Consider the following 15,560-nt stretch of genomic DNA (forward strand, 5'->3'; position numbering starts at 1 on the left):
GTTGAAACGGTTGGGGCTCTTTAACTTGGAGAAACGTCGGCTGAGGATGACATGATAGAGGTTTACAAGATTATGCATAGGATAAAGAAGGGAGAGAAAGAAGTACTTTTCTCCCTTTCTCACAATACAAGAACTTGTGGGCACTCAATGAAATTGCTGAGCCGTCGGGTTAGAACAGATAAAAGGAAGCACTTCTTCACCCAAAGGTTGATTAACACATGGAATTCATTGCCATAGGAGGGGGTAGCAGCTACAAGCATAGCCAGCTTCAAGAGGGGATTGGATAAACATATGGAGCAGAGGTCCATCAGTGGCTATTAGCCAAGTGTATTGTTGGATCTCTCTATATGGGGCAGTGATGCTCTGTACTTTTTGTGCTTGGGAGGGGGACAGTGGGAGGGCTTCTTGTGTCCTGGCCCCCCTAACTCAGACTTTTGACCACTACACTATATTTCATTGTTATTTAATAATAAATTATATTTAAATCATTTAAATGAAATATATGTTTTATCAGTTTTATTAATTCCATTTTTATGGACAGAAATGAGAGATTCATACTGGAATCTCTCATATATATATTCATATATATATATATACAGCTAATATTAAGCAATTTATGCTATATAGGAAAATAGCACAAGAGTAAAATTTATGTTTTTTCTGCAGTACACAATAAAACGAGTGCCCTGGAACATGTTCAACCTGATTGTCTCTCAGTTTCAGTTTATTTCAATTTATATCCCGCCCTTCCCACCGAAGTGGCTCAGGGCGGCTCACAACATAGAAGATCTAACATAAATTTTAGATTTAAAATACATCAAGTTACAGCAGTTAAAACAGTAAAATAATAAAACATAGAAAACAAGCGATCTATCAGAATACTACACTACAACCTTCTATAGAGTTTCCAATGCCAATTAGTTATAGGCCAGCCGGAAGAGGGCTGTCTTACAGGTCCTGCGGAACTGGCCAAGATGAACTTATAGTTAAAATTTTGGAGATAGTAGAGATCTCATAAAATATTAGCTCATTCATTATCTTTAGATGTACTGACAATGTTCAAATGGCCAGTTCAGACAGGGATATTGTTATCATATGCTATTCACTGAGAAAGTATTATGTAAGGTCTTACATTCTCATATATAATTGATTAATGATATTGAAGTGGCCCACTTTTGTTTTCTGAGTTGAAGCTGAAGTTCACAGTAAAGCAGAGCTGTTCACTGACATCAATTCAGTGTTCGCATTCAGAGTTTAGGTTAAGTACATTTCCAAAGAGACGTGACTCTGGCCCCATTAAGTTCTTGGATATAAGCAGGTGTTAATTGTTTCCTTTTACCCACAACAGTGAGCTCATTAAGATGACCAAGCTAAAATGTCAGAGAGTGGTTGCCTTTTTAACATTAATTTAGAAATGTATGCTCCACCAAGTACAGCTCCAGTGTCCATTTACATCATTATATAAAACCTCAATAAAATCATTATATAAAACCTCAATAAAATAAAAGAAGCATCTGGGCTTCTTGTCTTCTATCTCCATTTCATAAGTTTTGTTTGTATATTTATTAAATTCAATTTTATACTGCCCTTCCCTGTAAACAGGGCAGTGTACAGCAATAGATAAAACAGCCATACTAACTTAAGGTTAAAACAATAAAATTACAATAAAATCCTAGCAATCAACTTAATTAGATGGTGATCAGAACTTCTAGTTGTGCCACCATGTAATGTACTGAGTGACGAGACATGTTGAAGGCAGCATGCTTTATTAGTGAGTACATCGCAAGAGAGAGAATGCAGGCCGGGTCCCCAATTATATACACAACCTGGAACAACCCTCTGCCTGGCCAGGTCCAATCCTGGCCAGTTAAACTTCCCGCCACAGATCTTGATTGGCGGAGCGTATTTGCGAGCTACGTCTGGTGACCAGTGGTCCGGACTCCCACTGGTCACCTTTGTAGCGTTCGCAGTGTTGTAATTTCAGGATTGATATGCAAGACACACCACACCACATGGAAGCCATCACTTTCCTTTTGTACCCTTAGAAGCTTGATTCACAAATCTTGAGCAGCAAAAGGCACTTATTTATTTTCTTTTTTTGATGGAAGGGCTAAAAGGACTGAGACAAATTTCATGATTGCAAGAGTGATTTTAGGATCCCACTGAGCAAAAGAGTCAGGGTTTCCAGAGTATGGGGGTCAGTTGGGAAGCCATCACTGTTCTCAAGCTAAAGACCTGGCAAAACATCTCTGCCTTACAGGAACTGCATTAAGTCTTCCAGAGCACAGCAGAGAGTTCCACCAGGTTGGGAGTTACTCAGCAGAGAGTTCCACCAGGTTGGGGCCAGGTCACTAAAGGCCCTGGCTCCTGGTCAAGGTCAGGTGCATATCTCTTGGGCTGAGGACCACAAGTAAACAGCATCTACTGGATCACCCTTGTCCACATGTTTGTTCACCCCCTCAAAGAACTCTAAAAGATTAGTGTGATTTGATCTTTCATTACACAATCCATGCTGATTTTTCCTCAATAGCTTTTGTTCATCGATGTGCCTACTAATTCTGTCTTTAATAATGGATTCCCAAGAAGAAGTTTATAGACAGATCTTACATAAGATCTACTATCATTGTGGAATCCACAATGAGCTTGCTTAAATATCACAGTGACACTGAGAGAATTAGATTTGGTCAGATTTCAGACCACAGCTGAAGTTGGCTGGAAGTGCCTTAAAGATAATTTGTAGAAATTTAGATTTCATTAGAAAAGCAAAACTAGGAATTGTCAAGTTCCCAATTTTCATTCAATAAAGATGACTCTCCATATGTTTGGATAAGTATTTATTGTAAGGCAGGATACATTGACACTGACACGCAGCCAGTATCAAAAGTGGCACACAGTAACACAGGTTCAGATTATATACTCTTGCAAGGATCATTAGAAGCGCACCTGAATTTAGGGCACGAAGACGGTTCAATTTTAGTGGCTACAAGTCACACGCACACTCACTACCAAGCTTTCTACAAAACATCCCAGGAAGGGAGTTATGACCTTGGTACCAAGCAGGTTCCCAGTTCCTAGGAGGCAAGCAAGTTAACTTTGGTTTCTGCATTTTACCCATACATTCCACAGACTACATCAAAGCAATATATATAATGGCAAGGAATTTGACAGAAAACGTACCAAAAAAGAGAGAATAATTGAAACCATATAACTAAATATAACATGAGGACCAAAAACTAAAAAGAAAAGAAAAGGGGGGAAAGGAGGGGGGACATAAAAGACTTCTGGTTTTCTCTATATTTAAAAACCTTGTGGATGAAAACAATGTGGAGAGTATTCCCATTTGGAATTTATTTCCTGTTCTTTGTAAAGGAAGATTTGTAAACTTGTGGATGGAAATAAAGTGGAGAGTGTTCCCACTGGGAATTTATTTCCTGTTCTTTGTAAAACTTGGATAAAGCAGACAGCGAAACAAGACGCTGTATACTGTTTCTGCTGGTAAGCTGCTAGCTAGAACGCAGATGAATTATCTTTGGCTCAGTGTGATTATCAAGTACAGTACTTGGAACAGAAGATTTCCTGACTGCGCAAAGTGGTTGCAACTGGCTTCACATATTTACAGCTTACTGGCTGTATGTGTTTGGATACCTGTTCCTTCTATGCGGGGGGCTTTTTAGCTTGGAGAAACGTCGACTGCAGGGTGACATGATAGAGGTTCACAAGATTATGCATGGGATGGAGAAAGTAGAGAAAGAAGTACTTCTCTCCCTTTCTCACAATACAAGAACTCATGGGCATTCAATGAAATTGCTGAGCAGTCAGGTTAAAACGGATAAAAGGAAGTACTTCTTCACCCAAAGGGCGATTAACATGTGGAATTCACTGCCACAGGAGGTGGTGGCAGCTACAAGCATAGCCAGCTTTAAGAGGGGAATGGATAAAAATATGGAGCAGAGGTCCATCAGTGGCTATTAGCCACAGTGTGTGTGTGTGTGTGTATGTATATATATGTGTGTGTGTATACACACACACACACACATATTGGCCACTGTGTGACACAGTGTTGAACTGGATAGGCCATTGGCCTGATCCAACATGGCTTCTCTTATGTTCTTATTTGTGTATATCCATGGACAGGGGTGTAAACTTTTCAATTTCCTGGGGGGGGGGGGGGGCTGCAGCCCAGCCAGAGACATTTGATCCAGTGACATCATAGGGATAAGCCAGTGACATCACAGGGAGGGGCCTCCATTATCACTATCTATGAATTTATGGAGAAGCTCCCTCCCCTTAAATTAAGGGAACCCCCCCCCCTCAATAAAGCCCATGGACCGGGCCAAACCCAGAAAAAGGTGGAAGTTGGCCAGTGATTATAGTGGTATCTCAGAGGTCTCTTGCTGTGTCCTGTTTTTGAAATTCACTTTTAGAATAGTCACTTTAAGATCTGCAAATATAAATATCATGTGCATAGGACAAACTAATGGTCACAAATTTGACAGTAAGAGGCAATATAGAAAAGCTTTAGGGGAACATTTCCCTTCCCCCCGCTGTTTTCTAATGACCCTGAAGCACAATCTCCTTTATCTTCCCCCCCTCCTCCAACAGACACCCTGTGAGGTAGGCTGGATTAAGAGAGCTCTTACAGCAGCTGCCCTTTCAAGGGCAACTCCTACAAAAGTGATGATTGACCCAAGGCCATCCCAGCAGCTGCAAGTGGAGGAGTGGGGAATCAAACCCAGTTCTCTCAGATAAGAGTCTGCGCACTTAACTACTGCATCAAACTGGTGTCACCGACTATATGTTGGGTTTAGTATATGCTACAGTTTACAGCTGCTGCTGATACCAGGGCTTGACACCTAAATCACTCAGTTTTCACTTATACTCAGAAATCAAACTTACATTTCATTTCATGATTCAACATATCCTGCCCTACTCACAAAATGGGCTCAGCATGGCTCACATCATAAAACCAACAGCAGCAAAACTATAAATAAGATCAATAATTAATAGCAAAAAAAAAGGTTGTCAGATAAAATAAGTGTGTGTGCAATCTAAATGAAACAGTGTACATGCACACAAAAGCTGATGCCCAGAATAAAACTTGGTTGGTTCTTAAAGGTGCCACTGGCCTCAAATTTGTTCTTAAAGGCCTCTGATCTTCATGGCCACACTCAATCTCACTTTCCTCCCAAATGTAAATTGGAACCAAGCAAGTATTTTGAATCCACCAACAATGTTCCCTCTAAGCTGCAGAGTCTTGTGAGCAAAAACTCTACTTTGTGAGCTGTTGGCATCAAAGTTGTGAGCTATTGCATAAATTATTATGCTCTAGGGCCATTTTTACTGAGCTAAGACAAAAATGTGTGAGCTGGAGGCTAAAAATCTGTGAGCTAGCTCATGCTAACTCAGCTTAGAGGGAGCACTGTCCACCAAAGAGAGCCTGCAGTCTGACTGTTGGTGCATTAAAAGTGAAGGGGGAAGGAGTGTCACTACTATCTTGACAATTGCTGCTATATCTTGACAATTATTTTGACAATTGCTGCCCTATCCAAGGCTGATTGGTTCATCATCTTTTCCACCTCATGAGACTTTCAAGACAAGAGAAGCAGAAGCTCAATTAGCATTTCTAAGGCGCTGAGCTTGGGTTGTAAAGTCATTAAGTCATCCATAAAGTCATTCACTGACTTTGAAGCTCAGAGGGAAAAATCTATTCATGCCTTTGAAACCCCAGGTTCTGTGTTGATTGCCCAGCAAGGGCTTAGCCCCGTGTGGGAAAATCTCGGGGGGGGGGGGGGCTGGAGCCTCCCAGCCCTCACGTACTTTACGCCTATGTCCATGGATATTTTGAAGTGCTCCCAGATATTTTGAATTAGTTACATGAGTTGGACTCTTTAAGGACTGATACAAAGAACAGAATCTCTATATTTTGTTCTGTACAAAATGTGGCAGCATGCCTACTTACTGTGACATCTTTGTGGGTGCATAACCAGCCAGTGTTGCATTAATTGCACTGGCTGCCATATCAGTACCAGATCCAGTTCAAGGTTCTGGTGATGACCTTTAAACCCTGCGTGGCCAGGGACTAACATATCTATTGAACCATCTCTTCCCATACGTGCCCCAAGAGCTCTGTGATCAGACCATCATCTTCTGGTAGTCCTTGCCCCAAAAGACATCCAACTAGCCTCAACAAGGGTCAGGGCCTTTTCTGGTGGAACATGCTCCCACTTATTACAGTTCTGCAGGGCCTGTAAAATAGAGCTGTTCCACCAGGCTGAGCTGGCAGATCTCTTTGGCTGAGGTGGCAGATCTCTAATCCATCTCAGCTTGCCCTGCTCACACTGCCCGCATGTTTCACACTGCTTGGGGTGATCATAATGCCCATTTACTTGCCCTGCTCAAAGTAGGGTTGCCAACCCCCAGGTGGGGGCAGGGGATCCCCCGGTTTGGAGGCCCTCCCCCTGCTTCAGGGTCATCAGAAAGCGGGGGGAGGAAAATGTCTGCTGGGCACTTCATTATTCCCTATGGAGACTGATTCCCATAGGAAATAATGGAGAAGGAACCTGCAGGTATCTGGGGCTCTGGGGGGGACTGGTTTTTCAGGTATAGGCACCAAACTTTCAGCATAGCATTCAATGCCTATCCCCAAAATACCCCCCAAGTTTCAAAAAGATTGGACCAGGGGGTCCAGTTCTGTGAGCCCCCAAAGAAGGTGCCCCTATCCTTCATTATTTCCAATGGAGAGAAGGCATTTAAAAGGTGTGCGATCTCTTTAAATGTGATTGCCGGACCTCCCTTTGGAGTTCAATTATGCTTGTCACACCCTTGCTCCTGGCTCCACCCACAATGTCTCCTGGCTCCACCCCCAAAGTCCCCAGATATTTCTTGAATTGGACTTGGCAACCTTAGCTCAAAGTGATCAACAGAGCATTATCATTATTAAGTATAATCAAATTAGCATCTTCCAGGAGCCACTGAGTTCTGTCTGAATACTTACCATCTTGTTTTGATCTTACTGTAACTCTGTTTTTATGCCATTTTATTTTTAACTAGCCTAAATTAATGTCTGTTTTAATGCTTAATTTTATTTTGTGTTATTGACATGTTGTGACCTGCCCGGTGCCCACTTGCAGGGGAGGTCAGGATATACATAAAATAATATACATTTTGCAATCCAAGTTATCTATGCAAAGACAGCTGTCTAAGGAATTGTTGAATGAGAAAGACCAAAGAAAAATATCAATCATGGCTTTTCCAGGTTGCAATTCTGAGAAGCTTCTTGTTTCTTTTACAGAAATGTCAGAAATGAATACATAATTCTGAATACATAATGAATACATAATTCTGTCAGAAATGAATACATAATTCTGGCTTCTATTGCCATTCTTCTTTCCACAGTCCCATTGTTTATCCTCATCTTCCTCCTCTGTGAGGCAAAACCTGCTTGCTTCAGCAGGTGGTGGACCATAGAAGGTGCTGGACTCGAGATGTTGTAACTGTCATTGACAATATGGGTGGATAAACAGAAAACCAGTCTTACAAAATAGAGACAGATGACATTTAATTCCCTCTTCCAAATGAGACTACGTACCACTACTGGATTAGGTATACAGTTGGGGAGTATTGCTTCTAAACAAAATGTGGACAGTAGCGCCCTTTAACAACTGAAGCAACTCCTGGAAAATTATTACTTGTTAACCATGCCATAGGCTTTTAGTAGTCCAGCCTAGACATTACCATAGTACATACCATGTACTACAATACATCCTACAATGGTTTGCATTTGAAAGCGATTGGTGATAATACATTGTTAACATGTATACTTTGAAACAAAAAGACAAATTCTCAGAGGTGTCACGGCTGACACTACTATTTGTATTCTTCTCCAGTGACTACTTAATCAACTAAGTGAAGTGAAATCTTTTTCTTGTTCCTGTTTTGTGGAAAAAATCAAGGTACCAATTAAGCATATTTTGAGGGAATGTAGTAGAGTTTGCTCAAATATGCTGATGCTGGACTGTTTGGCTGTGACAAAATGACATCTAGAAAGCTTAAAACTTTTCCTCTCTGCAATGCTTCATTCTTCAGAAGTTTCCTGCATAGGACATCTGCAGTAAACTCTGGTTCTTGGCTGCCTGAATAAATAGGAAACATTGAACAGAAGCTGATTTAATTGGAACACTAAAAGCACATGTTGCTGGGTTTCAACTTTATTTCAACAAGCCCCAAGGAAAATTCCAGCTCCAGTCTTCGCAGCTCTCTGCTGACGTGTGTTTTATCATTTTAATATCATTTTAATAGCATTTGTGCTGTTTCAGAACTTGAAGGACTGCATTGTCCATTTGTTAGCACATCATCACAATTTAAGGTTATCCTGCAACACATGTTAATAAATTACGTGAGGTATGATCCAGCCAAAGTGAAGCACTTTTAAATCCCATGGATTTGAATTTGGACTATAAAGTGCATCACCCTACCATGCAGATGATATTTCAGGGTTTGCAGTAGGGATTCTGATGTTTTATTTTTAAAATATTTCTCATAGAGCTTTTTGGCATTATACACAACCCATCTCAGATGCCATCTAAAGGTGACCATCCTTATTACTTTCAGGTGGAGTAACTAGCTGCTCAGATGGGACCAGCAACAGGGACAGCCTGAGGCTAGATGATGAAGTCCCTTATACAGGACCGTTCTGTGGCAGAGCCAGAGTGCACACTGACTTCACACCAAGTCCTTATGACACAGACTCTCTCAAAATCAAGGTGAGAAAATACTCAGACTTTCTTTTTATGCTGTAAGGCCATTCAGCAAGTTTGAACTAAGTTTTTAGAGGAGTCTGTCCAAAAAGGCATACTAATAAGTGCCTGGAGATTTCCAATTCGTACAATGCTGTCAAACACTTTGCTGCTGTAAGACCTTGAATTATGACTGAGCAGGGTAGTGTATGGAGAGGTACTTCACTTTTCCATATTAGCAAAGACAAGATGATGCCTAGTTCCCATCTTTAAAACATTGTGAGGTGTGATTAAGTGCTGCTTCATTGCTGACTAAGAACTCTGAAGTAATAATTTTAGCCCCATGGGAATGGAGGATCCGCCTAAGTTGTCAGTTTTTACTGGAGCATAGCAATGGCTTGCTCTTGGTTAATGTCTAAAAAAGAATCCAGCAGCTCCTCTAAAACTTTAGCACAAATAATGCAGGAACTAGATGTACTACTAGCCTAATAGGTATTTTTTGGATCAACTTGTCATATCATCATTAACCTGTATGACATTTTACAGAGTAGAGGAAGACAGATCCCTACACTTAGACACTTATGGTCTCAGATTTCACACAGACAACAAAGACATGGGAGATGTGTGGATATAAACAGGACAAAAATATGTATTAATTCACGTAATACCCTTTTTCATTTGGTTTCATTTTGGTACAAAGTGGTTTGTACCAAAGGAATGTTTTGAAGTAAGAAAGTGAAGTTCTGTCCTGCAGGTGCTATGGAAGGGAGTTTCAGACAGAGGACAGCAAATGAGAAAAGGCATCGCTACTGAGGTCTCCTGCTGAGAGTGGTGCAAATAAAAGAACACAGATCATAGGGAGGACTGTATTCAGATGTAAGAAAGGACAAGTACAAGGGGGGTATCACCATGCTGGGCTTTGACCATGAAAATGAGGAATTTGAGCAGGATCAGAACTATTAGGAAGACAATGTAGAAGTTTAAGGATGACTGTTGCATGGTCAGAATGACAAGAGAAGTTATTTTTTCCCAGCAGAGTTCTGGATTTATTTATTTATTAGGTTCAATTTATTGGCTGCCTTTCTCTAAAAATAGGGCTCAGAGAAGTAGACAATAAGTAACAGTTTAAAAGTTAAACAACATTAAAAATTCAGCATTAACAGAAACCATATAGCATCAGAGAGTAGGTAAAATTTACCTACCTCGCCAGCCCCTGAGGATGCAGAAAATATGGCATGAATGGATCTGTGGAGGTGGGAAGATAGAATTTCCATCTTAGACAGTGGGAGACAGGTGTGAGACATTGGAGTGGAAGCATCAGACAGGCAACTAGGAATATGGAATTGGAAGGAGAAGGGGAATTCAGTGGTATAGGGGTGAACCATAAATTGTATGTGGTTTTTAGTCACTGAATTTTATGAAGGTACCTAAAGACAGTGATTATGGTAATTCTCCTTGCACATAGACAAGAGATATTAGAAGAGGTCTTATTATTCCTTGACACTTTGGGAATATGAAGTCTGTATTTTATATATCATATTATTATATCATCACAGAGTTGGAAGGGACCTCCAGGGTCATCTATTCCAACCCCCTACACAATACAGAAAACTCACAAACACCTCCCCCCACCACACACACAGTGACATCTGCTTCATCCCCAGAAGATGGCAAAAAAAAAAAAAACCCTTCAGGATCCCTGACCTGGAAAAAAATTGCTGCCTGACTCCAAAGTGGTGAACAACATTCCCTGGATGTGTGAGACAGGGCCATGAGAACTAAAGCACTGATGCAGCCCTTCCGGCCCTCTTTCTCATGATCTGCCTAAGTTCACAGAATCAGCATTGCTATCAGATGGCCCTCTAAAAACCTCCAAAGGAGGAGAGCCCACCACCTCCCAAGGAAGCCTGTTCCACTGAAAAACCACTCTCTCAGGAAGTTCTTCCTAATGTTTAGTCAAACAAAAACTCTGCTGATCTAATTTCAACCCATTGGTTCTTGCCCAGCCTTCTGGGGCCATAGAAAACAACTCCAAAACATTTAGCCTTTATCCTTGTTTAATACCAATAAATTGTTAAAACCAGAAAAAAAGAAAACAACTCCACACCATCCTTTATATGTACTTGAAGATGGTTATCATATCACCTTTCAGTCATCTCCTCTCCAGGCTAAACATACCCAGCCTTTTCTCATAGGACTTGGTCTCCTTGTAGGACTTGCTTATATTATTTCTCACATAAGTATGTCTTTGCTCCTTACACGAAAGGTATGGGAAGCAATCATACTGCAGCAGATACTTTGCAAGCATGAATGGGGTGATGCTTGTTCAGTCTTGTCGGTTTTAGCTTTCTGTAAAATTAGTTTTATTTTCCAAATGCACATAAATATTTGAGAGGGGCTCTTTTTCTGAGCAACTAGTATAAATTATTCTTAGGAATTATAAATAAACAAGCTATTATAAATAAATATAAATATAACCTGTATTATACATAAATAAACAAATAAATAATAAACTGTATTATTTCCAAAATCTCTCATGGTTTTTCTTTTTTCCAGAAAGGAGACATTATTGACATCATCTGCAAAACTCCTATGGGCATGTGGACAGGGCTCCTAAACAACAAGGTGGGAAACTTCAAATTCATTTATGTGGATCTAATTGAAGAAGAAGAATCTACATCCAGAAAGATAAAGCCACACAAGAGAAGTAAAAGGGCCAAGCCAAAATCCCTTCAGGAACTCTTGGAACGAATCCATCTTCAGGTCAGTAAAGTAAACACTGTTGTGGTTTCTTATATTTCTATTGCATATAGTTCATTAAATGTCCATCTTTTCAAGCCTAGAACTACAGTTTCATCAGGCATTGATTTGTGAGGCCCAGGATGCTTTTGTTGTCCTTGCCTCATATTGACCAATGAGACAGTTCATTGTCTTCTGGAATCAAATCACTCCATGGTAAACTGAGCAGATACTCCAAAATGTCAAACAATATGTATGTAACCAGATAACTGACTATTTATTGGATAAGTGCTGATTATAGATAACTAGGAGGAACTACCTTCTCCCAGCATACCCTTTGATATTTTTTAATCAGTAAGATATACTATCTAGTTACCAATCCTTTCCCCCCAAAATCAGAACAGATATATTAGTTTCCCTTCATTTTATTCTCACACTAAATCTCAGTGGTAACTTAAGCCATCAGTGGTAACTTAAGCTAAAACAGAGTGACTAGTAAGAGGACATTTGATGAGCATCATATCTGAATAAGGATTTGAACCTGGGTCTCTACAGAGCCAAACCCAGGACTCTAACCATTACATAATACTGACATGATGCTTGAGCAGGCTGCAAAACATCTTCCCAGCACCTGTTTGTGCTCACAGGTCTTAGTTCAGCAATGGGTAAGTGTGGTGAATCTTACTTCTAAGCATATATTTGTATTTCTGAATCAGGGTATTTCCTAAAGTAATGCTGTTGTATGATAAATAAAATGTTGTATGGAGTGGGAATTGAGAAAATCTCAGTCATTTGAATAAGATCTGGACTGAACATGCGCCCATTCCTTTTTTATTCAGTATGTCACAGAAGTAAGTACACCCCCTCACATTTTGTAAATATTTAAGTATATCTTTTCATGTGACAACACTGAAGAAATGACACTTGGCTACAATGTAAAGTAGTGAGTCTGTGGCCCAGTCTCCAAAGGGAGGGGATCATGCTCCGCTTCAGTATGTCACAGTACATGTTGGCTTTCATGGTTCCTTCAATGAACTGTAGCTCCCCAGTGCCGGTAGCACTCATGCAGCCCCAGACCATGACATTCCCACCACCATGCTTGACTGTAGGCAAGACACACTTGTCTTTGTACTCCTCACCTGGTTGCCACCACACACGCTTGACACCATCTGAACCAAATAAGTTTATCTTGGTCTCATCGGACCACAGGACATGGTTCCAGAAATCCATGTCTTTAGTCTGCTTGTCTGCAGCAAACTGTTTGCGGGCTTTCTTGTGCATCATCTTTAGAAGAGCTTCCTTCTGGGACGACAGCCCTGCAGACCAGTTTGATGCAGCGTGCGGCATATGGTCTGAGCACTGACAGGTTGATCCACCACCTCTTCAACCTCTGTAGCAATGTCATGGTCTGGGGCTGCATGAGTGCTGCCGGCATTGGGGAGCTACAGTTCATTGAGGGAACCATGAATGCCAACATGTACTGTGACATACTGAAGCGGAGCATGATCTCCTCCCTTTGGAGACTGGACCGCAGGACAGTATTCCAACATGATAATGACCCCAAACACACCTTCAAAACGACCACTGCCTTGCTAAAGAAGCTGAGGGTAAAGGTGATGGACTGGCCAAGCATGTCTCCAGACCTAAACCCTATTGAGCATCTGGGGGCATCCTGAAATGGAAGGTGGAGGTACGCAAGGTCTCTAACATCCACCAGCTACGTGACGTTGTCATGGAAGAGTGGAAGAGGACTCCAGTGGCAACCTGTGAAGCTCTGGTGAACTCGATGCCCAAGAGGGTTAAGGCAGTGCTGGAAAATAATGGTGGCCACACAAAATATTGATACTTTGGGCCCCATTTGGAAATTATCACTTAGGGGTGTACTCACTTTTGTTGCCAGCAGTTTAGACATTAAACTGTGTGTTGCGTAATTTTGAGGGGACAAGTTACCTACAGTATGTCACAGAAGTGAGTACACCCCCTCACATTTTGTAAACATTTACACTGTTTACAAGCTGTAGACTCACTCACTCACTGTAAACTCACTCACATTTACACTGTTATACAAGCTGTAGATTCACTACTTTACATAGTAGCCAAGTGTCATTTCTTCAGTGTTGTCATATGAAAAGATATACTTAAATATTTACAAAATGTGAGGGGGTGTACTCACTTCTGTGACATACTGTAGGTAACTTAAATCCACAAGGAAGGCAGAATTGGGAACAGTTTCCAGTATGCCATTCAAATGTTCCTAATTTCCTCTTTCTTTCCTTTTTCATAACTAGCTGCTTCTAAATTACATTTAGTATCTTAATCTCAGTAGTGACCTTATCTGAACGTAGAGAAAAGAAAACCATTTCATATACAGTTTTTCTTGTATATAACTAGCAGAAAGTAATCTTTGAATTTTCAAATATGCATTAGCATACTCTGTCCTCTTGTTGCTCTTGCCATCAGACAAACAGAATGAAGAGGCACAACGGGTTGGATCCTGTGGATATCCCACTACTGGAAAAGGGGTGCTCTAACCTGGTTCTTTTCCTCAGTGTAGCCCACAACCAGCATGTCTTCCTCTCTGCAAGCGACCTCTGAGCCTCAGTAATGCCTTTTGGGTGGGTCAGTAAGGGGCTTCTGCAGGAAGAGGGGGGAAGGGAAAGACCTTCTCCCAGTAGAACATGAGTAGAATCCAAATCCAATGTATTTTTCATTGGTTCAACTTGAAAATAAACTCACAGACTTGGATTCTAAGCTTTGCTTTGCACTGCACTTTTTATTGTTGTTGTTGAGGCAATCCTCAACTGCTGAATGCATTCCTCCATCAATGGGAGGTTCCATTCATCCAAGTGTTTTTCAGTGAGCTGAGAAGCACCTAGTACCAGAGGAAAGAAGTGGAAAACCATTTCTGCCATGGACAAAAATAGCTGCAAATGGAAGCAAGGTTTAGGATTCAGGCTAACACATTTGCACTGTGGGGTTGCTTTTTACTCAGTGGTGAGTCAGGAAGGACTTGCCTTTAAATGACATGCCAACAGTCTGCTACTAACTTTTCCCATCTTGCTAAAAATGCACTTTTAAAAGCAGCAAATCCATTTGATGATCCTGTCAGTTGTGTACTTATTGTTAAGTTTGGTTCATAAAATCCTTCACTCCATTTTCTTTATGACTAAAAACACTTTGCAGCTGATTTAAATGATTGGGGAGGGTGGAAGAGATTCAGCACTTACTCTGTTTAAACCATTGGGTAAGAACACTGCAGCACTGAATATAAACAGTATTTAGTATTACTTTGCAATTACAATGCCATTTTCAAATATTAATTGTTCCTCTTAACCTTGTACCACAAGATATATAAATGAAATTCTCTCACATACTCAGACTTCAGAAATAGATGTATATAAATATATGACAAACAACAATGTCAGATCTCTGTGGTAATAAGTAATAAGTAAATGCTTTATGTTGTGTGCAAAAATGCAATATTGTTTGAGATGGCATATTTATAAGATATTGTAGATGTTGTTTTCTCTACAAACAAGATATAAACATTTTTAAGATTTGACAAAAATTTGACTGAAGAATACATCAAATGGGACTGTGTAAATATAGCAGAAAGGGTTTGTAAAGGATTGTATTTGCACCAGAATACATGTTGGGTTCTTTTACTAATGTATGCAGTTAAAGGAAAATAGATTTGGATGCATGTCTGAATTTAAAGACACAGGCACAATCTTGCCACAGTTAAGCAGGTATGCCTGTTTCAACAAGAGAACATGTGTCTAAATCTTCCCCATCATGAAGTAGGTTTTTCACTTATTAATTATATCATTTCAGTTTTACAGTAAATATTGTATCTCACTGTACATGTGGATTTTAAACTATATATTTTACAAAAGAACAATATTTAGTTACTCAGTTACAAAATATTTGCTCGTGTAGTAAAATATCATTTCCAAATATTTATTAACATAAATGATATACTGTCTGTAAAGTCCCCATATGAAACAGTTATGATCTTGGGCACCTCAGAACCTCCATAACAGTGTTCCCTCTAGGCTGAGTTAGTGAGAGCTAGCTCACAGTTTT

The 15,560-nt window shown here is 40.3% G+C and overlaps 1 protein-coding gene across 2 annotated transcripts in view; it reads left to right on the plus strand.

Annotated features, from left to right (window-relative positions):
* Positions 1 to 15,560, plus strand: part of SAMSN1 (SAM domain, SH3 domain and nuclear localization signals 1) — a 231,578-nt gene that overhangs the window by 183,197 nt on the left and 32,821 nt on the right. For both annotated transcript variants that reach the window (XM_060234405.1, XM_060234406.1), the window contains 2 exons: positions 8,611 to 8,762; positions 11,292 to 11,498. In XM_060234405.1, coding sequence (XP_060090388.1) covers positions 8,611 to 8,762; positions 11,292 to 11,498 — 359 coding nt within the window. The remainder of the gene's footprint in view (positions 1 to 8,610; positions 8,763 to 11,291; positions 11,499 to 15,560) is intronic.

The sequence above is a fragment of the Heteronotia binoei genome, chromosome 3 (genome assembly GCF_032191835.1).
Source record: "Heteronotia binoei isolate CCM8104 ecotype False Entrance Well chromosome 3, APGP_CSIRO_Hbin_v1, whole genome shotgun sequence".
Classification (NCBI taxonomy): domain Eukaryota; kingdom Metazoa; phylum Chordata; class Lepidosauria; order Squamata; family Gekkonidae; genus Heteronotia; species Heteronotia binoei.